This window comes from Sapajus apella, unplaced genomic scaffold (genome assembly GCF_009761245.1).
Source record: "Sapajus apella isolate SASKATOON/1434 unplaced genomic scaffold, GSC_monkey_1.0 scaffold4, whole genome shotgun sequence".
Lineage (NCBI taxonomy): Eukaryota > Metazoa > Chordata > Mammalia > Primates > Cebidae > Sapajus > Sapajus apella.
In genome coordinates, this window is record NW_022436944.1 from 10,435,337 (window position 1) to 10,458,329 (window position 22,993).

Below are 22,993 nucleotides of genomic sequence, written 5' to 3' on the forward strand. Positions count from 1 at the left end.
GTTATACGCTGTGAGGTCTGGAGTATCAGATCTGTTTTCGAATGTACTTATTAACATCATGCTAAATATTTTTTTAAAACTGAAAAAGTCTATGAAATAAAATTATTTAAAATTGTATTAATGGAAACTAATGTTTTCTGAGCTAGGCAACATAAATACTTTCCTTCAAAGCAAGAATTTACCAATACTCAAATTATGAGCTGGAAATATTTTTTCAAAGCAAAATGCCATACATATTATGTGAATTATAGATTAATTAGATTTATCCTACAGTATATTTGAGTGAAAATATAAAAAACCATTGGCAACAAAATTTTAGTAAGTAATGTTTTCTACATAAAGATAAAATGAGTAAGGTAAAAACATAAAGTATAAATGATTTTTAGAGTAATAAGGAGTAGTATAGGGACACTTCATCAAAACTAAAACATTTGCCAATCTTTATAATTACATAGTAAGTAATTCAGGAAGCTAGTATATATCATTCATACTGGAGTTCCCAATCTTTAGACTGTGGACACTTTAAATGAGAATACAAAGAGCTAATGCGAGAGATCCTTGAATCAATATGCACATGTATATTTTCTTATCAATGAATCCTAAAAATATAACTACTATCATTTGGTGGTCTAAAATTACTTTTGATGTTAAAATAGAATTCTCATTTTTCCAGCTAGAAATTATGAGTTCTTTACAGTAAATAATTTTTAGAAACATGTATAGTAGTCCCGCATTATCTGCAGTTGCAGTGTCATTTTCTGTGGTTTCAGTTACCTGTGGTCAACCGTGGTTCAATAATAGGTGATTACAGTACAAGATATCTTGAGAGCGAGAGAAAGAAACCACATTTATATTTACCAAGGCATATTATAATTTTTCCATTTTATTATCATTGTTAATCTCTTACCTAATTTATAAAGTAAACTTTATCATAGGTATGTATGTATAAGAAAAAATATAGTGTGTATGTGTGTGTGTATCTAGATATAGATTAGATATATAGATATAGAAATAGATACAGGGTTTTGTAGTACCCAGGGTTTGAGACATCAAGTGGATGCTTGGGAGATATCCACCATATATAAGAGGGGACTATTTTACTACCCATTACAACTTATTGTTTGACTAAGTTATATACATTTTTGAAGAGCACATTAAGATTAAAAGTAAAATATCAGTACTCAGAAAATATAGATCTTAATTTTTTAAAAAGTAAAGTATTTAATGTCTATATGCAACTGAACATGATATCTAAGAACAAAGTCACAGAATTACAGTACCACTGAGAAATAAAACATACAGTACTTTAAGAATACATGATATCAAGAACATACAGTCCAGTGAGTTCAATGTAACTGGGGAAATTACTAAATGACACTGATCTCATTTTCCTTAGAACTAGGAAAATCTCAACCTAAACATTACATCTTATTAAAAAAATTAAAATAGAGGAGCTAGTCTTAATGTAAAGTGTAAAACCATGAAACTTTTATTTCTCTGAATTCATCTCCTAACTGGAATTTAAAGAAACAATTGTGATGAAGATAGGATGTAATGTGGCTAATATGCTTCCAGTTCTATGAACTGTCCTAAAATTGTTTTTTCAGTGAACGTTGACTCAACACAGTTGATAAAACCATAAAACTTTTATTTTATGGTTTTGCACTTTACATTTAAGACTAACTCCTCCCTTTTAATGTTTCTTTCAGAAGAAGTAATGTAAGAAAAAAATCATAATCTAGGGCTAGTCAAAGAATTCTTAAACATGTCACCAAAAGCACAGTATATAAAAGACAAATTAATAAATTGGGCTTCATCAAAATATAAAACTAAAACTGAAGCCAATTTTATAAATGAAAAGGTAAAGAACGACCTGTTAGCATTATACTTAGCATTATACTGCAGCAATAAATATTTCAGATAATATATTGCTATACATATAATCTAGATTTGATAAATTTGTGAGGAAATATAAAAATAGTTTTTCTTTTGACTCACCTCTAAGCATGCTACCAGCCTAGGGTGTACTTGTCACTTCTTCATTTAATGAAAGTTAAGTATTAACACTTACCAGCAGCTTCAAGAACCAGCTGCAGTCTGGCTTTGGCCTGTTCAGCCGGCGGCTAAAAAAGAAAAAGAAAAAAAAAAAAACTATAGAAGAGATTTACAGATCAGTTTTAATAGATGGAGCTTTAAATTAATGCATTTGTATGCCAATATTAGAAAATTTAGAGAGCTTTAACATAACTGATATTAAAATACATCACATCTTGCATTTGCATATACGACGCAAGAATGATAAACTGCTTTTTTCTTCTGTAAAAAGTTTTGCTTACTATCCAACATTGTACCAATCAGCAACAACATAATTGACTGAAATTACTAACAAGGCAAAGCACACACATTTAAGAACATATTCTCAAGTTGTGTTACTTCTTTGCATATAGAAACAGGCAAGCAATATATGAGAATTTAAATAGCAACCTTCAAGCCCAATATTTCAGGCAAGTCAGACTCTAAAACCAAATATTTTCTGCTTTCCTAACTGGAATTTAAAGGAGTAGTTGTGATAAAGATAGTTTACAATGTGGCTTATATTTATGAACTTCTAGTTCCTATGAACTATCCTAAAATTGTTCTTTCAGTGAACCTTAATTCAATACAGTTGATAACAATGAAACTAAACTAATTTCCTACCAGTGACTGCATGCTGAGATTTATATTAAACAACAACAAAATAACATTAATTTGTCAGGGTTATGACTTTTTACTAAAAACCTGTTAAAAAAAACTATTGTCCATACTTGAGACTTCACTTCATATATTTATAAAGATGTCTGCAATAAATAAAATAACCCGATTTTATATATGAAAATCATTTCAAAATTAATAATTTATGTGATACATTAGAATATTTTGCTATTTGTAAAAAGAAACCCAACCTGAATAAAAGAATTAAACAATTGGATATAGGAAGAAGATGCTATGCTCAGAAAAGTTTAAGAATTTGAATCGTCCTTCTGAAAGACCTATAGGAAACAAGATGGAAGAGTGGGAGATGATACAAGTGAGGAGACTGGAAGAACCTTTTATATCACAGAACAGGGATTAAGAAACTATAGCCCTGGACCAGTGGCCTGGCTTTGTAAATAAGTTTTCTGGGACATGGGCTATGCCATTTGTTTACATACTGCCTACGGTGGCTTTTGTGATCAACTCAACAACAGGAGTTGATTATTTGAAGCAGGAATCTTAGGACCAGCAGAGCCTAAAATATCTATCTGAACCTTAAAGAAAAAGTTTGCCAACCCCTGCCACAGAAGATGAAGAGACTTAGAAAAATCTTAAACAAAGGGGTGATGTGATCAGATCTGCACTTTGATATATCACTCTAGCAATATGTTTGAGGATAAATGGAAAGGAATGTGTCTAGAGGCAAGGAGCTCAGTTAGGTGCCAAGTAATGAATTCCAGGTGAGAGGAAGGCATGAGCTGGAACAATAACAGAAAGGTCAAACAGGACAACACAGACTTGAAAATATTTAATTGGTAAAACAAAAGGGCTGACTGGTTCTCAGAGAAGGAGGAGATGACAACCAATAAAGAATACTTTATGTCATATGTTTAAGGGAAAATGTATATGAGCATGCTTATTAAGTTCTAAAGTATTGGAAATATATGACATCAAATTAAAATATCAAAGCAAAATATCAATGGAAGATTGTGATATCTACTGAATATAACAGTCAAAAATTAAAATGTCTAAAGGTAACAAGCCACTGAAGCAAACATTTATGATAAATGGCAAATGACATTTGACATAAGTATCAGAAAGCACAGTGAGTGTGGAGAACTGTCTAGCACATGCCCCAACTAAAGGAAGCAGCTGATATCGAGCACCAACTGATTGCTGTCACGCAGAAACGCAAGCCCAGAGTTATGAAATTTGTTACTTTTTCACAAGCATTTAAGTCACCATGAAAACCAATACGGAACTGTGGGGATAAATACAATACTTTTATGGGCCAGATTCAAGCAGATCCTAAGCAAGTGAAGAATTAGGAAACATGCATGTTAATATCCTTGTAAGTAGTGTCCTTTGATAGAAAAATCCTAGATACTTTATCGGTTATTTCATGAGAAAGGGATTTTTTTTTTTTTTTGTATTTCATAAGGAAAGATTTTTTTAACAATTAAGAAATGTTTAAGATATAGAAAAAATATGCATAATAACGTGTACCCAACATTCAATAAAACATTAATAGCAATATTGTCCAAGTCTTGTACCCCATGAAATCTCCCTCTATAGATCTCTTCCTCTCATTATCTTGAAGATATGGTGACTACTATTCCTAAGGAAAGAAGATTCTTTTCCTTTTTTTTTTTTTTTTTTGTAAGAGACAGCGTCTCACTCTGTTGCCCAGGCTAAAGCACAGTAGTGTGATCATGGCTTACTGCAATGTTCAACTCGTGGGCTCAAGTAATCTTCCTGCCTCAGCTCCCTGAGTAGCTAGGACTATCAGTGTACACCACCACATCCAGCTCCTTTTTTCTGTTGTTTCACAGAGTTGATGTCTAACCATGCTGTCCAGGCTGGTCTCCAACTCCTGGCCTCAAGCAATCCTCCCACTTTGGCCTCCCAAAGTACTAGGATTACAAATGTGAGCTACTATGCCCAGCTAGGAAAAATTCTAAATGGCGTATGTTTATAATAAATACACCTGTTACGATGTATTTATTTTTCACTAATAACTCCAACAATTTATAATACAGGATTCATATTTCAAAGACAAAGAAAACCAGAAAATGACAGCAGTTTAATAATTTACATCACTTATAAATGAGGAACTAAAACTAAGACTCTGGCTCCAAATCTCAGGACCATCCTAACTAAACCACTAGAATACTCGGGAAATAAAATCAATTAATACACACCGATAATAAATACATATAGAGTTTTGATTCTGTTTAGAAAAAAATGTCCAAAATAACATATTTACCCAGTAAATGAAATTTGATTCTAAAAACATTTGCCTGTGTAGATACAACTTGCTAAATTTTTTTTTATAAAATAGAGGGATGAACTCCAACTATGGGGATAAATATACTGTTAGATTGATCAAACTTTTAAAAATAATATGTATTTTATAAATAGTTTTATTTTGCTTTTACTTTGCTCAAGCCTTTTCTTGAATAGGTTGTCTGTCTGCAAAGAACCTTTTCTTACTATGACTGATGAATAAGTTGAATGGGTGTAAGATTCTTGGGCTGCAGTCTTTTTCCTCTCAGTGACCTGCTCCTCAAATCTCTTTCACAAAGGCTCTCTTCCGTTGTTTCTAGGCTTGAGTTTGTCTCAGAGGAAGGAAAGCATCACCACAGGGCTCTTGGCTGAAACCCTCTGTGTCCCACCTATCTACCTGCATCAGTAGCTCTCTGGCTCAGAAAAAGTAGCTCAGTTGGAGATGAAAATTAAGACAAGGCAGTCTGATTTATGCTGCCTTCATTCTGACTGCTATCTATAGTTATTTTTTAAAGACAGAATTAAGAAGAACAAAAGAAACAGAATATAGAATTTTAAAAAAAACATTTAATACCAACCCATTTTTAGTTACCTATCATCATACTAGCTGGCTTAGAATGAAAACACCTTTGGGGTTTGTGTGCTGAAATTTCTAATGCTTTAGTTATTTTAGCATGTATTAGACTCCAGGATCAGTATAAATTTCATCTAAAATTGGTAAATGTTATTCAGAATCAGAAATTATAACTTAGTGAATCAATAGTATTACCAAACATAGATGCATAGAATATAGCAATTTCTCAAAAAAAAAAAAAAAAGTTTAAACTGGGACATGTTTAAGAGCACAATGTCACAAGTACTTCATATGATAGAAACTTTATGAGAAAAAAAAATATTCCATTAAAAAACACTATTTCTCCAGATAGAAGACCATGGGAAGACACAGAAAGAAGACAGCCATCTGAAAGTCAAGAAGAGAGGCCTTGGAAGGAACCAACCCTACCAACAATTTGATCTTGAACTTCTAGTCTTCAGGACAATGAGAAAATACATTTCTAGGCTGGGCACAGTGGCTCATGCCTGTAATCCTAGCACTTTGGGAGCCCAAGGTGGGCAGATTGCTTGAGCTCACGGGTTCAAGACAGGCAACATAGAAAAATCCTATCTCTACAAAAAAATCCCAAAATTAGTTAGACATGATACCATGTTTTCTATAGTCTCAGCTACTCAGGGGACCAAAGTAGGAGGATAGCTTGAGCCTGGGAGATAAAGATTGCAGGGAGCTGAGACCGTGCCACTGCACTCCAGACTAGGCAACAGAGCCACCAGAACTTTTCTCAAAAACAAAACAAAACAAAAAAACAAATTAAAAAAAACTCCAACCGACCCAACATCAGTAGTACATAAATAAAGTATACCACAAAAATAGAATTACAAAGAATATAAGTATCATTCCCTTAAAATATAAATGGTAGTGGTGACATTAATAGAGCCGTCAGAGGCTGGGTGCCAGTCAAAATTATGGTACAGTATTTGTACTGACTTTGTTTTTTTATTATTATATCATAATAGTTTTAACTTTAATGCAGTCTTTAAAGACTTAAACTAAAAGTTTACATTATTCTTAGTGCTCTATTTTTTTTTTTTTTTTTAAGAGAGAGCATCCCTTTGTTGCCCAGGCTGGAGTGAAGTGGCATGATCTCAGCTTACGCCTGTAATCCCAACACTTTGGGAGGCCAAGGCAGGTGGATCACCTGAGTTAGGGAGTTCCAGACCAGCCTGACCAATATGGTGAAACCTCATCTCTACTAAAAATACAAAAATTAGTCAGGCTTGGTGGCATGTGCCTGTAATCCCAGCTACTCAGGAGGCTGAGATGGGAGAATCACTTGAACCCAGGAGGCAGAGGTTGCAGTGAGCTGAGATCATGCCACTTCACTCCAGCCTGGGAGACAGAGGAAGAGCCTCTCTCAAAAAAAATAAATAAATAAAAATAAAAAAAATAAAAAAAATGGAACAGTAAGAATCATGTAAACTTTTAGTCTAAGTCTTTAAAGGCTGTATTAAAGTTAAAACGGACTATTATGGTATAATAAAAAAACAAAGTCAGTACAGATAGTGTACTATAATTTTGACTGGTTAAAAGAAAACTATAATGCTGCTAGAAATTTGTATCACATAGGGCTTATAATTGCTAAAACTAGTAGTAATTTTTTGTTGGGAGGAAAGAGGGCTGGACTACTTAACTCTATTTGTAAGCCTTAGGTTTAGAGAAGAGACACAAACAGTCCCATTAAAAACTGGGCAAAGAACACAAACAGACATTTCTCAAGGGATGAAATGCAAGTGGTCAACAAACATGTGAAAAAAATGCTCAGCAGAGCTAATCATCAGAGAAATGCAAATTAAAACTACACTGAAATACCATCTTACACAACTCAGAACAGCTATTATTAAAAAGTTAAAAAACAACAGATGTTAGTTAACATGGATGCAGACAAAAGGGAATGCTCACATACTGTTGATGGGGATTTAAATTAGTTCAACCTCTGTGGAAAACAGGAGCGATCTCAAAGAAATAAAAACAAAACTACCATTCAATCCTGTAATCCCATTACCCATAGAAAAAGAGATCTTTCTATATTAAAAAAAAAAAAAAAAAACCTGAACTCGTGTGTTTATTGCAGCACTATTTACAATATCAAAGTCATGAAACCAACCTAAGTGTCCACTTATAGTTGATTGGATAAAGAAAATGTGGTATATGTACACTATGGACTACTATGCAGCCATAAAAAAAGAACCAAATCATGTCCTTGGCAGCTAACTGGATGAAGCTGTAGGCCATCATCTTAAGTGAGCTAACATGGAAGAAGAAAGTCAATTATCACATGTTCTCAGTTATAAGTAGAAGCCAAGCCACACAAACGGTATACATGGACATAAGGATGGAGAAAACACGCTCTAGGGCCTCCAAAAGAAAAGAGGTTGGGAGGTGAGTGAAGGGTAAAAAGTTACCTACTGGGTACAATGTCCAATATTTGGATCATGGTACACCAGAAGCCTGACCTCCATCACTACACCTGTAATAACCATGTAACAAAAAAGCACATGTACCCTCAGACTCCAAAATAAAATAAAATAATTAAAAACACACACAAAAACTTCTAAGATAACCCAAAAGATAGGCCAGTCTTATAATGGCTTGTGGAGATGACCATTCTCAATGTCTAGACTTTTTTCTGACTCTGAATTTATTCTTATCCCTTGAGTTCCTTATAAATTACTGCATGTCTAGATTCTCAAAATACTGTCAAAGCATATATTCAAAACCAGCATAATCCTTTGAACCACCCATGAGTATACATTAATGATAAGAGAGAAGTCTATCCTTATATAAACTATTGAAACTAATTGTTTACCTTTCTCATGTCCATTCATGTTCAGCTCCCTAAACCCCTGGCCACTACTATTCTGAAAGTTGATGAAGCTAAAGTCATTCCATCTGCCAACAACCATTTTGAGGTTGTTAACAAGAGAAAAGTAGAAAGTCTGAAAGAAAAGATTGTGACTGAGCTAAAGAGAACTCAAACTTAGAAACAACTTAGATGGGCAATGTTTCAAAAACTCAAGATAGGGTGACAAAGAAAATTAAATTTAAAATAACTAAAAGTGTGTAACTGGATTACTTGTAACACAGAGGATAAATGCTTGAGGGGATGGATACCCTATTTACCCAGATGTGATTATCAGGCATTGCATGCCTGCATTAAAATTTTCATGTACCTCATAAATATACATACCTACTATGTAATCACAAAAATTAAAAATTAAAAAAAAAAGAAAAAGAGAACATTGTCCATTTATTTTTTTAAAAGGCCTGCTGGGAGCATGCATGGGACTGAACCAACTCTACACATCAATTTGGGGAGGAGAACTGACATCTTAACATTACTATGTTTTAGCCTGGTTTATCTTTTTCCATCATTGTTACCTGCTAATGCCTTTATATACTTAAAGCGTATTTTTTTAAGTAAGTAGCATGTAGTTGAATCTTGCTTTATTTTACAATCTGAAAAACTGCTTTATAATTGAATTGTTTAGACCAACATACGCTTACTATAATTATTAACCTACCACATTGCAATTTACTTTTCTGCCTTCTCACATATATACATATATATTTTGAGACAGAATCTCACTCTGTCACCCAGGCTGGAGTGTAGCGGCGCAATCCTGACTCACTGCAATCTCTGTGTCCTGGGTTCAAGTGATTCTCCACCTCAGCCTCCCGAGTACCTGGGACTACAGGTACCTGCCACCACACCCGGCTATTTTTTTTTTTTTTTTTTTTTTTTGTATTTTTTAGTAGAGATGGGGTTTTTATCACGTTGGCTAGGCTGGTCTTGAACTCCTGACCTTAGGTGATCCACCTGCCTTGGCCTCCCAAAGTGCTGGGATTACAAGCATGAGCCACCATGCCCAGCCAGAAATCTCTATAATCTTTAATAAGTGGTTTCAGCAAATTTAGTTTTCATAGCTATTCTAAAAGGGAATTCTAAAAGACGCTAATGTTTTTGCAAAATTATTCCAAAATATCTAATACACATCAAATATGGTATTGCATGTACAGCTACATATTATACAAGTGTCTGAAATTTCATTTACTATTAAATGCTAAATTTTGATTTGTTAAGAAAGTTGTTAAGTCTTCCAAATACAGCCCCTCTTCCCTTATCGTATCTCTAGGTATCTTTGCCAGTTTGAAATGTATGCCTATATCTATATCCAGATGAGAATCTGTTTTACAAGAATAACTACACTATAGTGTAGTGTGTGAGCCACCGTGCCTGGCCTAGCTTGGGTATTTTATAATGGTATTTTATATTCCTTGTTGGCTTATTAGTCATAATTCTTTATTATACCATTTTTTCTATACTACCAAAACCTTACAATACTTCTTTCATTTCTTCCCTCCAAGTTTCCTTAGCATTATTGTCATTATTGTCATATATTGCTATAAACTCCACAAAACATTATTGTTGTTGATGCTTTAAGAAGTTATCTTTTAAAGAGACATATTTATCAATGTGATTAGCATTTCTATCACTCTCTATTCTCTTATGTTAACCCAGATTTTCCATTTTCCTAATGCTAAAAAGGCACTTGGTGACATTTCTTGTTGTGCACGTTATTTGGTGATGAGTTGTTTCAGTTTTTGTGTCTTTTAAAAAATATTCATTTGGCCTTCATTTTTGAAAGATATTCTCTCAAGGAATAGAATTCAAATTTTATAAAACCTTTCTTTTGGTCTTTTAATGATCTTACTTTACTGTCTGTGGTTTGCATTGTTTCCAATAAAAAATTTGCTTTCATACGTATTTACATTCCTCTGTGCATAATAAGTATATATTTTTCTCTGCTTTTAAGATTTTCTTCCCATAACTGGTATTAAATGGTATTAAACTGGTAAGCAATTTGATTATGATATGACTTGATGTAACTTCATTCATCATTCACTTTTCTTTTCTTTTTCTTTTTGAGACAGAGTCTTGCTCTGTTGGCCAGGGTGGAGTGCAATGGTGTAATCTCAGATCACTATAACCTTAGCCTCCCGGGTTGAAGAAATTCTCCTGCTTCAACCTCCCAAGTAGCTGAGATTACTGGCACATGCCACCATGCCTGGCTAATTTTTATATATTTTGTAGAGTCAGAGTTCTACCATGTTGGCCTGACCTCAAGTGATCTACCCACCTCAGCCTCCCAAATTGCTGGGATTACAGATGAAAGTCACCACACCCAGCCTCATTCATCTTTCTTTTGTGTGTGTTTGGGGTTCATTGAGTTCCTTGAGTCTGCTGGTTTATAGTTCTTATCAAATTTGGAAAATTTTCAGTCATTATTCAGTTTTTCTGCTGCTTCCTTTCCTTTCCTTTGGCAACTCCAATTACATGTATATTGTATGGTTGGCTACATAAAATTGTACCACATTTCACAAATGCTCTCCTTTTTTAAGCCTTCTTTTTCTCTCTAGTTTCATTTAGATAGTTCCTTTTCTCTGTCTTCTAGCTCACTAATCCATTTTCTATAATGTATCATATCCCCTAATCTTATCCAGTGTATTTTTCATTTCAGCTGTATAGCTTTCATGTCTAGAATTTTGTTTTTTTTTTTAATAGTTTCCATGTCTCTACTTAATATGTTCACTCCTTCTAGTACAGCTCTCTGATCAGGTGCTATACAGTTATAATAACTCTATTAATAATGTCCTTGTCTACTAAATCTGTGTCAATTCTGGGTCAGTTTCACCTGATTTTTCTCTTTAACATGCAGTGTATTTTCTTGCTTTCTCTTTAATATATGTTATATTTTCTCACCTTTGGTCATTTTTGAAAGGATGTCAGACATTTTATTGTGTCAGTGCTGGATATTTTCGTATTCCTATAAGTAGACTTGGAATTTTGTTCTAGGATGCAGTTAAAGTGCTTGGAAAGTAGTTTGATCACTTCACATCCTGCTTTGTTAGGCAGGACCAGAACAGCTTTACATGTGTAATTTCCCCCCACTATTAAGGGAAGACAGTTTTTAGTACTCTATTTAAACACCATGAAGACTGTTGAGAACAGAAATTGTTCTCAACTCTGTGTGAGTAGCAGTTACTGTTCCCACTAATCATTTCAGGTGGTTATTTCCCAAGCTTCAGTTTCCTCTTATGCATGTATTGATTAGTAGTCTGTCAAATACTCAAGGGGCACCCTGTGAAGATCTGCAGCTCACTCCTCTCTGGTAACTTATTCTGTGAATCCCAGATGCTTTGGCCTCCCTGGTCTCACAGTTCCAGCTTCTCAACTCAAGGAGACCACTAGGCTCTGCCTGTGTTTCTCCTCTTTGTAGCATGATCTAGAAACTTTCTCTACTAGGCAATCATAGGAATCATCTCATTTTTCCCATCTCTCAGGAAACATCATCCTTCACATTTAATGCTCACTGTCTTGAGAGCTGTTTTTTCAAATATTTTGTCAAGTTTTTTAGTTGTTTCAAGTTGGAGAGTAAATATGATCCTTGTTATTCCATTGTGACTGGAAGCTACAGTCTATCATTTCTTTTAATACTGACAACAATCTTGTGAAGTAAAATAACTTGTTGAAAGTCACATAGCCATGCATGTTAATAAAAATATATTATCTCTATGCATTGGTCTGTTTTCATGCAGTTGAAAAGGACAAACCCAAAACTGGGAACAGAAAGAAGTTTAATTGGATTTATGGTTCCTCATGGCTAGGGAGGCCTCAGAATCCTGGCAAGATGTGAAAGATACTTCTTACATGGTGGAGGCAAGAGAAAAATGAGGAGGAAGCAAAAGCAGAAACCCCTGATCAACTCATCAGATCAGGTGAGACTTATTCATTATCATGATTCAAACATGACAGTGGTTCAATTACTACCCCCTGGGTCTCTCCCACAACATGTGGGAATTCTGGGAGATACCATTCAAGTTGAGATTTGGTGGGGACACAGCCACACCATATCATTCCGTCCTGACCCCTCCAAATCTCATGTCCTCACATTTCAAAACCAACCATGTCTTCCCAATAGTCCCCCAAACTCTTAACACATTTCAGCATTAACCCGAAAGTCTACAGTCCAAAGTCTCATCTGAGACAAAGCAAGTTCCTTCCACCTATAAGCTTGAAAAATCAAAAGCAAGCTGGTTACTTCCCAGATACAAGGGGGGTACAGGTATAGGGTAAATATAACCATTCCAAATGGGAGAAACTGGCCAAAACAAAGGGGTTACTGGGCCCACACAAGTCCAAAATCCAGTGGGGCAGTCAAACTTTAAAGCTCCAAAATTATGTCCTTTGACTCCAGGTCTCACATTCAGATTATGCTGATGCAAGAGGTGGATTCCGATGGTCTTGGGCAGCTCTGCCCCTGTGACATTGCAGGGTACATCCTCCTAGCCGGCTGCTTTTACGGGCTGGCACTGAATGTCTGCAGCTTTTCCATGTGTATGGTTCAAACTGTCGGTAGATCTACCATTCAGGGGCCTGGAGGATGGTAGTCCTCTTCTCACAGCTCTATTAGGCAACACCCCACTAGGGACTCTGTGTGGGAGCTCCGACCTTACCTTTCCCTTCTGCACTGCGTAGCAGAGGTTCTCCATGAGGGTCCTGCTCCTACAGCAAACTTGCCTGGGCAACCAGGAATTTCCATACATCTTCTGAAATCTAGGTGGGGGTTCCCAACCTCAATTCTTGACTTCTGTGCACCCGTAGGCTTAACATCACATGGAAGCTTTTTTTCTTTTTTTTTTTTCTTTTTTGAGACAGAGTCTCACTCTGTTGCCCAGGCAACCTCCACCTTTCGGGTTCAAGCAATTCTCCTGCTTCAGTCTCCTGAGTAGCTGGGAATACAGGCACATGCCACCATGCCCAGCTAATTTTTATATTTTTAGTAGAGATAGGTTTCACCATGTTGGCCAGGCTGGTCGGGAACTCCCAACCTCGTGATCTGCCTGCCTCAGCCTCCCAAAGTGCTGGGATTACAGGCATAAGCCACTACGCCCTGTCAGGCACTTCTTACATGGCAGCGGCAAGAGAAAAGTGAGGAGGAAGCAAAAGCAGAAACCCCTGATAAATCCATCAGATCTTGTGAGACTTACTCACTATCAGGAGAACAGCACAGGAAAGACCAGCTCCCATTACCTCCCCCTGGGCCCCTCCCACAACATGTGGGAATTTTGGGAGATACAATTCAAGTTGAGATTTGGTGGGGACACAGCCAAACCATATCACCCTACATATAAATGTATATGTTGCCTTTGTCTCCACAACCTCCTGTTCCTAGCCAATGAGTATTCTTTCAAAGCTGAGCTCAAGGAACATCACTTCCAGAAAAATCTCATCAGTTTTAGCTTATTTTCTCCCTCTCTTCCTAATGATTACATTTTCCTGATCTATGTTTCTGTAATGTCCTGGGGAAACATGTATCAGCACACTTAACCACTTTCAGTTTAATTAATCATTTTGGTGTCTGTGTTTTCTACCAGGCTATGAGCTTTTTGAAAGCAACCACTGTCTTATATTTCTGTATCACTAGGAGAGTGCCTGAAATACAGTTGGTGATCAGTAAGTATACATTTGAAATAAACTTCCCTGTAAATTGTAAAATCCTACTTAGTGTCATACATAATTTACTTTTGAATTATCAATTTCACTGAAATCTATCTCTTAGGAAGAATTTATCCAATTCAAAGAGCTGGATGTTTGAGGGAATGATAATGGTATAAGAGAAATTATAACACATACTAACAATAAACCATGTACTCTATATTATAAATAAGTTAATTAATGAAACTGTTTGGCAATAAAATGGCAATTCTTAAAGTGATCTCATGAGCTCCAAATGCATATAAGTGATAACTTCTATGTGCCATATCTTTCCCAGACAACATGACAGACATTCCTGAAATAGAACATTAGCTGCCTGAAAAATATCATTTTTGAAAAAATATAATCGCTCTTATTTATTGTATGCTTATAATGTTCCAGATCCCATGCTAAACATTTTACATACCTCATTTAACAAAATTCTCACAACATTCCTAACAAGGCAGGCATTCTTAATGCTATCTTTTAGAGGAAGAATAAATTACATTAAATGACAAAGCTGACAAGGTGGCAGAACTTGAATTTTAATTCAGATCACAAAATCTAAGTCCTTACCAACACTACACTGCTTACAACAGCTTGAGATCCATTTGCTTATTAAATTTCATAGGGAAGAAAAGATAAATCTAATCATTTGTAATTACCAGAAAAGGCTATGCACAGTTAAAACTAAATTCCCTTTACTCTTTGGATGCTACCATTAATGGCCTTAAAGGTTGTGAGCACCATCTAAAAAGCTAATTTTAATCAAGTTTTCTCAGATGCACAATTTTAAAAAATACTAAACATATTTTCAGTACAGGTACTGTGCAGTTTCCTTTAAGGTAAATGTAATCTCACTATGACAGAGACGCATATCAACAGCTTATCATATTTCTAGCTACATTTCATTTTAACAGTTACTATAATTCTATCTCTTAGGATCAAGGTCTAAGCTAGAGATACTACAAATAGCTGAAAAGTAGATTTATCTTGCCTCTAGAACTTAGTACCAAGTTGGTTTAAATAAAAATCACAGAAGAAAAGAAAAAACCCAGGAACATGTTTTCTATTCTTGATAGCAAATTCAGCTTAAGAGTTTTATCAAACATTTTCTCTGAACAGTTTAAGGAGTTTGCAAAAAAAAAAAAAAAAAAGTTATTTGGTATCTGTCTTTATTAAAAACCAGAGATAAATATCATTTTATATATGTACTTCATAGATGAGGATGTTAAACTATAAAGGTGAAACTGAACCAAAGGTTACAACATCCTTGAGGACTTGAGAGCCCGTACTCATGATCCAATACTATTATCTGCTAAATGATGCTGCTTGTATACTATATAAATACATACCAATACAAAATCCTTGGCATCTAATGAATTAAGAGCTGACTTAAAATTTAGAATAATAATTCAATCTACCACAGATTTTATACAGATTAAATGTGATCATTCTCCATGTAGTAATCATAAAATGAAAACTCAATAAAGCATTAGCTATTAAATTATTTCAGATTTTTGGAGAAAAGTGCTTCAGGAGGGTATAATGAAGGTAAGATTTTACATCAAGGCTACCTGTTTAGCCAGGAGAATAGACAGCATAGCTACTAAGTAAGGTTCAGCCAGGATTAGTAGGTTTTAGAACACAGGAAGGACTTAACAGGTATCTTGTTTAGGTCAAAATTGACCCCTATGGACAGACTGAGTGCTAACAATATGTTAGGAATACAGAGAGGGAAAAAAAGGGGAACGAATTATTCTTCCGCCTCTCCAAGCAATGTATATTCTGGACAACTTGTACCCACTATCATCACAGATTTGCAGGAACTCATCGTCATTCCCCTATTATGTATGTAAAGAGATGGAAGGTCAGCATTAAGAAGCAAGGACCATGAGCTCACACAGCATTTCAGGGCAGCTCTCAGACTGGCAGCTCTCCCTGTCCTGTTACTTAGCCTGAGATTGTCTTACCCCATGCTTTATACAAAGATTAAAATGCTGATGTGGGATTGGGGACAGAAAATAGGGATCACCTGGGACTGATTTCAGTTGGATGTCCAGATAATGACTGTCTTCATGATGGCAAGTACTTCTGCAGCCCCACTCAGGAGGAAGGAGGTGGAATGAGGATGTGGAATGTCTTCGCTCTCCGTGTGGGAAGCGGGGCACTCCTACAACTTCCTGCAGGTCTTTCGCACATGGCAGAGGACTTGTTCTTCCTAAGAGCAGCATTGGTGAGGCCAGAGGGCCTGTTAAGACACAGGATCATAAATGTGGTTCTTCTTACCCTACTATGTCTTGGCGCCTATCTATGCCAGATAACTCAGGCACAGAAGGGAAATCTCCCACTTATCACAGCTCTGCCTGGGTCTTATCACGGCTCTGCCTGGCTCCTTGATTTCATTGAACAAGACTGTAAGCAGCCATTTGTCAAGGGCCATCAGAAACTGAAACGTATCAGATATATAAAGTGGAAAGCCCTGAGCCCTCCAACAGAAATAAATCGCTGTGGGAAGATGGACAAAAGGAATATCACAGAGATTCTACCAGATAGGTCAGGGCTGTACCACTGTTACTAGTGAAGCAGAGACCACTAATCTGAGTTCAGTGAAGCTCTGAAGCTGGTGACCACAGCTTATGACAACCCCTTTCTCTCAATCATACCAGGCATTGAGGTGGCATCAGGAGAGAATATGAAGTTGCAATGTGTCTCAAAATTTGAATTTGGTTTTATTCTCACCAAAGAAGATGGATTTCACACCACCAAGAACCAAAGCTCCACATCCCAGGGACATGAATACAGGCTGTCTTCTTTATGTACCGCTTCACCTCCACATGGGCAGGGACCTACAGATGCTGCAGTGTCATGAGCAATGACCCCAATGTGTGGTCTCATCCCAGTGACCCTCTGGAGCCGGAGGTCAAAGAATTTCCTGGCAATTCCACGGAGCCTAGCTATTCAATTGCCCTAACTCACAACCAAAACCTCCCAGAGGAATCCCCGAACATTATGATTGTCATCCCCATCTCACCCTCATCTTCATCCTCCACAACTGAAAAACCAAAAACAATGTTACCAGGAAAGAAAGGCAGCCCGAGGCTGGACCAATGAATGGACAGGCCTCTGAAGCTGTGGGACCACAGGATTTCACCTATTCCCAGATGACCTGCAGTGCCCTTACCCAGAGGACAACTGTAGCATCTTCCCCATTGCCCAGGCAGGCAAAGACAAGTGAGTAAGCACAATCTGCCCTAAGATAAGTGATGTGTCAGTGCAGAGCATATCATCTGGGCAGTAGAGCTTACAGTTGCAGATTAAATGAGTCCTCCTCCAGAATTGCTGCTTCTAAATCTCTGGCAGTCAGCCTGACTGAGAGGATGCTACTGTGCACTTAATCTAGAGGCCTCAAGAATAATGTTCCAGAATCTGTAGTATCATTGCCCAGTAACTCCCAAGACCCTTCCAAAGGTATCAAAAGAACAATATGGTAATTTTTCATAGATTCTAACTATTCATCGATTAAACAAATTACTTTGGAGAAAAACAAAACACCAAATACACAGACAGCTGTATGTATTGTTTACAAATTATCTATGGCTCCAAGTGGCAGAACTGAGTAGTTGTGAGAGAGATTACATGGTCCATATACTCTAAATCTGACCCTTTACAAAAAATAGTCTGACTCATGATCTAGACTACTATTGACTCCAATTCTAGACTTTTGCAGCTATAACGTTTCTACTTGTCCTTTCCATTCCATATACAACTGCTCATTATCTTCACAAACCAAGGCTCCAATTTAGTTGTTATCTTAAAAAATACCTCGAGAGTTAAGCATAAGCTTATCACTTTAATTTTCAATGTTATCAATAATATCCCAAACTTATTCTTCCACTGTTATTTTTTTTAACCATTTTCATACTCATAGCCAACTTTTCAGTAACACATGGCCTTTTACTACTTCTGAACCAGGGCCTGCATTTTCCTCCCTCTGCTTTCACTCATACAAAACACTCTATTTGGAATTTTCTTTGTGTCCAGTCATTCTTAGTTAAAAAAATGCTGAAATTTCATCATCTTTCTCTACTTCCACTTTGGGTGGTTGGATACAATATGATATGCTTCACAATTCATAGAATATTCAAAATCTTTATAAAAATGCTACAGACTACCATCTCTCTATTCTTTCAAAATGAGTACCTTCTCCATTTCTTAGTTTCCTTTATTAGTAGCTGTAGCAGTGGAGCCTCAACACTCAAACCAATTTTTAATAGAAGTCAAGGCTTAGATTAGAAAAGGAAACAGCATTATATGAAAGTTAAGTAGATGAAGTAGAAAAATCTCTCCACTTTGTGGAGCCAAGGTAGGCAACGAGATATGAAAAAAGTTTGGCTATTTTAATGCAAGATTAGAAGCAAACGGGAAAGGAAGAAACAACAGACCAAACTATAATGTATTTGTAATGGCTACACATTATGCCACTGAGCAGAAATGTTTACTTAAAATTCCCCTGTTCGAAATTGGGACCTTTTTAAAATAGCTAAACCAAGGGGTTCTCCTATAAAAGCAAGAAATTAAGGCTTTTAATATGTATCAGTTACTTATGACATTAGGCCTTTGTAAAATTTTTAAATCATTTCACACAAAACAAGTTATTTTTACTAATACTTTTAGACATGACACAGAGGTTAAAATAAAATTAGACTCAGTAATAGTTGCTCATATTTTAAAAGGCAAAGTGCAAATAATTTCAAAGGCTCCTAAATTTTTTCTAAAATAAAAAAATGTGTGGTGGCATAATAAAAATAAACTTTACATGGTTTTAAACCCTGCTTTAATATCTTTTATTTAGCATCATTAGAGCCTCCTTCTTTTTTTGCTACCACAATTTTAAGTATCAGCACATTTTTTAGTCCATAAATATTAACATTTCAGGATGTTCTAGAAAATACATTACTTTAAACAATTATATAAATGCCTTTCCTGATCCTTTTAGAATTCAGTTTAAAATATTACTTTCCATTTTTAAAATCCTTTTGTAGTGTTGCAAGGGTTATTTGTAGGAAACCCATTCTGTTTCAACTTCTTTATTTTGTCTCCCTTTGTATGACTGCTAGAAAGGGAATGGTGTTCTCCTGCAGCGCCAATTACCTGGAACAGCCTACCTATTTCTCTTTCTGCTTTACAGACTTCACATAGATGTTTAATTCCCTTGACAAAAACCTTCTGTGTTTTTATTGCAAATTATAATTTCTATCTTTGAATGCAGTTACTTTACTTTGCCTCTGATAGAGCTTTCAAATTTACTTTTTCGTACACTTTGTCCTCACTCAACAAAAAGTGCTAAAAGTATTACAAAGTTTATTACATTTTGGCTTAAAAAACATATATCAAATATCAAGCTGTCTGAACTGCTGTGTTCAAAATATACACTAATACAGATTAACTGACTAAAAAAGATCAAATAAATACTTTATTTCATGTTACTATAAATGTGTTACAAAAATAATTTGATTTGAATAATTTACTGAGGGATTTTCTAGATGGAATATTTGCATAGTGGGCATGTTTCATAGTGTTCACCAGTTTTATATGGTAGGAATAAAGGCAAAAGGCAAAAGATTAATTGGATGTCAGAAGAACTGTATTTGAGTACTGACTGAGGGCTTTGGTTTCCTTACCTATGCAAGTGTGCTCATCACAATATTTCTAGAAATGAAAAAGCACCCCCAAAAGAAGAATGGTTAAATAAATTATGATCCAAATCCATGATGGAAGTAGCATAATAGTCAATTTTTCAAATGCAAAGACATTTAATAACATGCAGAAATGCTAATATTACATTTTTGTAAATTACAAAATTGCTTATGTTAAATGATTCAGATTTGTAAAAAAAAAAATTAAAAATAATACGCATATCATGGAAAGAACTAGAAAAATACATAGCAAAATGGTAATCATTTTTATTTTTATTTTTTATCCTTAATCCTATCTGTTTTCTAAGTAAAATTTGACTGGATGGACCAGAGAAAAATGAGTATTATGATAAAAAGAAAAAATCTTTAGAAGATAAGAAAAACAGTAAATTAAAAATTTTGAAGTTTATAATTAAGTATAAAGTACATTTATAATACACATCTTCATATATTTAAATTTGCTTTTAAAACTGCAAAAACTGTCTATTTTACAAATATTTAAGTTTTGCCTGTAATCTAACTTTTGACACCCACTCCTGCTCCTACCATGAGGTTAAGGATTTATTTTAAGAGGTGAAATTTATAATGAATAAATATACTAGCTCTTTGCCCCAGGAGACCTGGAATCAATAACTGGCTTAAGTAATAAGTGAAAATGATACAGATGATCAAATACTGATGTTTTAGTTGACATTAGTATAATCACAAAACCACTTCACAATTCATCATAACTGATGATCTCTACTTCAGGAAGTCCAAAACTATGGGTATTGTTAGTGATGATTAAAATGTATTGGCAGAAACTTTATTCCTAATTTATGATGCTATATTTCTTTTAAAATTCTAATGTAGAGCCAAAGTAAGATAAATACATATAATGAATACACTGTTTCTTGGGCTTTCATTCTATAACAATCAGAGATCCTTCTCTTTCTTGCTAGTCTCTTTGTGACTCCTATTTGCTGACCTAAAAAATGATGTGAATTAAATTCTATTTTCATTCTTGGAATTTGTTACATTAATAAAAGTATATAATCAAAAGTACTGCTTTATATACTTTAAAAGATATATATTATAAAAGGGCAACAAAATAATATATTAGTAAGGTAGTATAGGAATGATAAGCTAACTCTTTACCACATGACTCCCACTTTACTTAAAAAAAAAAAAAAAAGACCACTGTACTAAAATGAAAAGAAACATAATCTTATTCGGGTTTTTTCATGTATTTTGTTTTTTGTTAGGTCATGGGGAACAAAATATTCCAATAAGGAAAATGAATACACTTCAAACAAACTTCAAGGTTAAACTATATGAAATACTGATACTTCATCATTTGTTAACTATAAAAGTAGCAAGTTCATTTGGTTCAAACTAACAGAATGAGAAGAATTCACATGGGAGAAGGGCTGAATTTTGAGGCTTAGAAGTAACAGAAGAAATCACAAAGAAAAAAAACCCCAACAGATTTGACTACATAAAAATATTCAATTTTATATAAAAAGTGTCCAGCAACACAGAACTAAAATAAAATGGCAACAAAGTGACAATAAAATTATTAGCAGCAAATTTAACTAAGGTAATAGCTTCATTCAAAAAAAGTTCCTGTAAGTTGATAGCAAAATCACTAATTCCTAAGAGAACAAAAAAATCATAAGAAACTCACATTCACAAAAGACGACAAGTTAAGCTCCCTCCTTAAATTTCTCTTGTAGAATTTACTATGCCATTATTATTATAAGATGCAAATATGAAAAATATAAATGACAGCTAATTCTAGCTAATGATGTTGATATGGTTGGGCTGTGTCCCCTCCCAAATCTCAAATTGTAGCTCCCATAATTCCCAAGTTTTGTGGGAGGGACCTGTTAGGAGACAACTGAATCATGAGAGCAGGTCTTATGACAATGAATAAGCCTCAAGAGACCTGATGGTTTTACAACTGGAAGTTCCCCTGCACATGCTCTCTGTCTTCTCTGCTGTCATGTAAGACATGACTTTGCTCTTCCTTTGTCTTGTGCCATGATTGTGAGGCCTCCTCAGCCACGTGAAGCTGTGAGTCCATTAAACCTCTTTTTCTTTATAAATTACTCAGTCTCAGGTATGTCTTTATTAGCAGCTTGAGAACAGACTAATACAGATGTAAAACTCTCAAACTCCATTAGTGGTATTGTAAACTGATATAATATTAAAGAAAGCAATTTAAAATTATGTGAATGGAGCCCATCAAATACTCATACTCTTTGAGGAAATGTTTCCAATTTGAGGGCCTAGAAAAAATATTTAAAACATGGAAAAGCTAAGACCATTCAGATATTCAGAAAATTCTTTAGAATAGCAAAGATTAAAAAATAACCTAAATCAACAATACAGAACTAGTTAGGTCACTCTATTTAATGAGATACAGTGTACCTATTAAAAACAATAATAATATTAACATTAAAAGGTATCCACAATTGCCTACCAACAAGAAAATGGCAGGGAACTATATATTAAGAACATTTAAAATATTCATACCCTTTGACACAGGATTTTCATTTTAAGAGCCTATCCTAATGCAACTATTTAAGATACATACAAAGATCTATGCATAATCATGCTCACCATGATGTTATCTAAAAGAGCAAATGATTAAAAAATAATTGAAAGCAATATATCAGTATATTTCTAACAGAGAAATAATTGAATTTTGCTATATTGATATACTGAAGTATAATATGGCTGTATCAAAATCTTTTCCAAAAAAATTAAAATATTTTACCAAAAATTATATGAAAATATTTACCAAAAAAAATCTCAATACTAAACTGTTAAGTGAAATGCAGGATACAAATAAATATAGATCGTACTGTTGATTTTATATATATATAGTATACATATAATGTATACTATAGTATGGATGCACAGAATAAAGATGTGAAGAAATTATTCTGAACATTAGCAATGATGGATCTTAATTCCAGTAAGCGGTAACAAGAGGAGATAAGGAGAGCCATTATTTATAGAAAACAACTATACGTACAGGCAAAAATGACTAAAAACAACCATTTCAGAGCATTAGGAAATAGCCAAAGGCAAACAAAAACCTAAGAAATGTTCCAGAGGCATAGTGCTATTTAATAC

General features: G+C 34.8%; 1 protein-coding gene across 1 annotated transcript in view; it reads right to left on the reverse strand.

The window, feature by feature from the left end:
- Positions 1-22,993, reverse strand: part of RSRC1 (arginine and serine rich coiled-coil 1) — a 385,609-nt gene that overhangs the window by 171,227 nt on the left and 191,389 nt on the right. Inside the window, exon 6 of the mRNA XM_032262404.1 lies at positions 2,072-2,123. Within this exon, the coding sequence (XP_032118295.1) occupies positions 2,072-2,123 (52 nt within the window). The remainder of the gene's footprint in view (positions 1-2,071; positions 2,124-22,993) is intronic.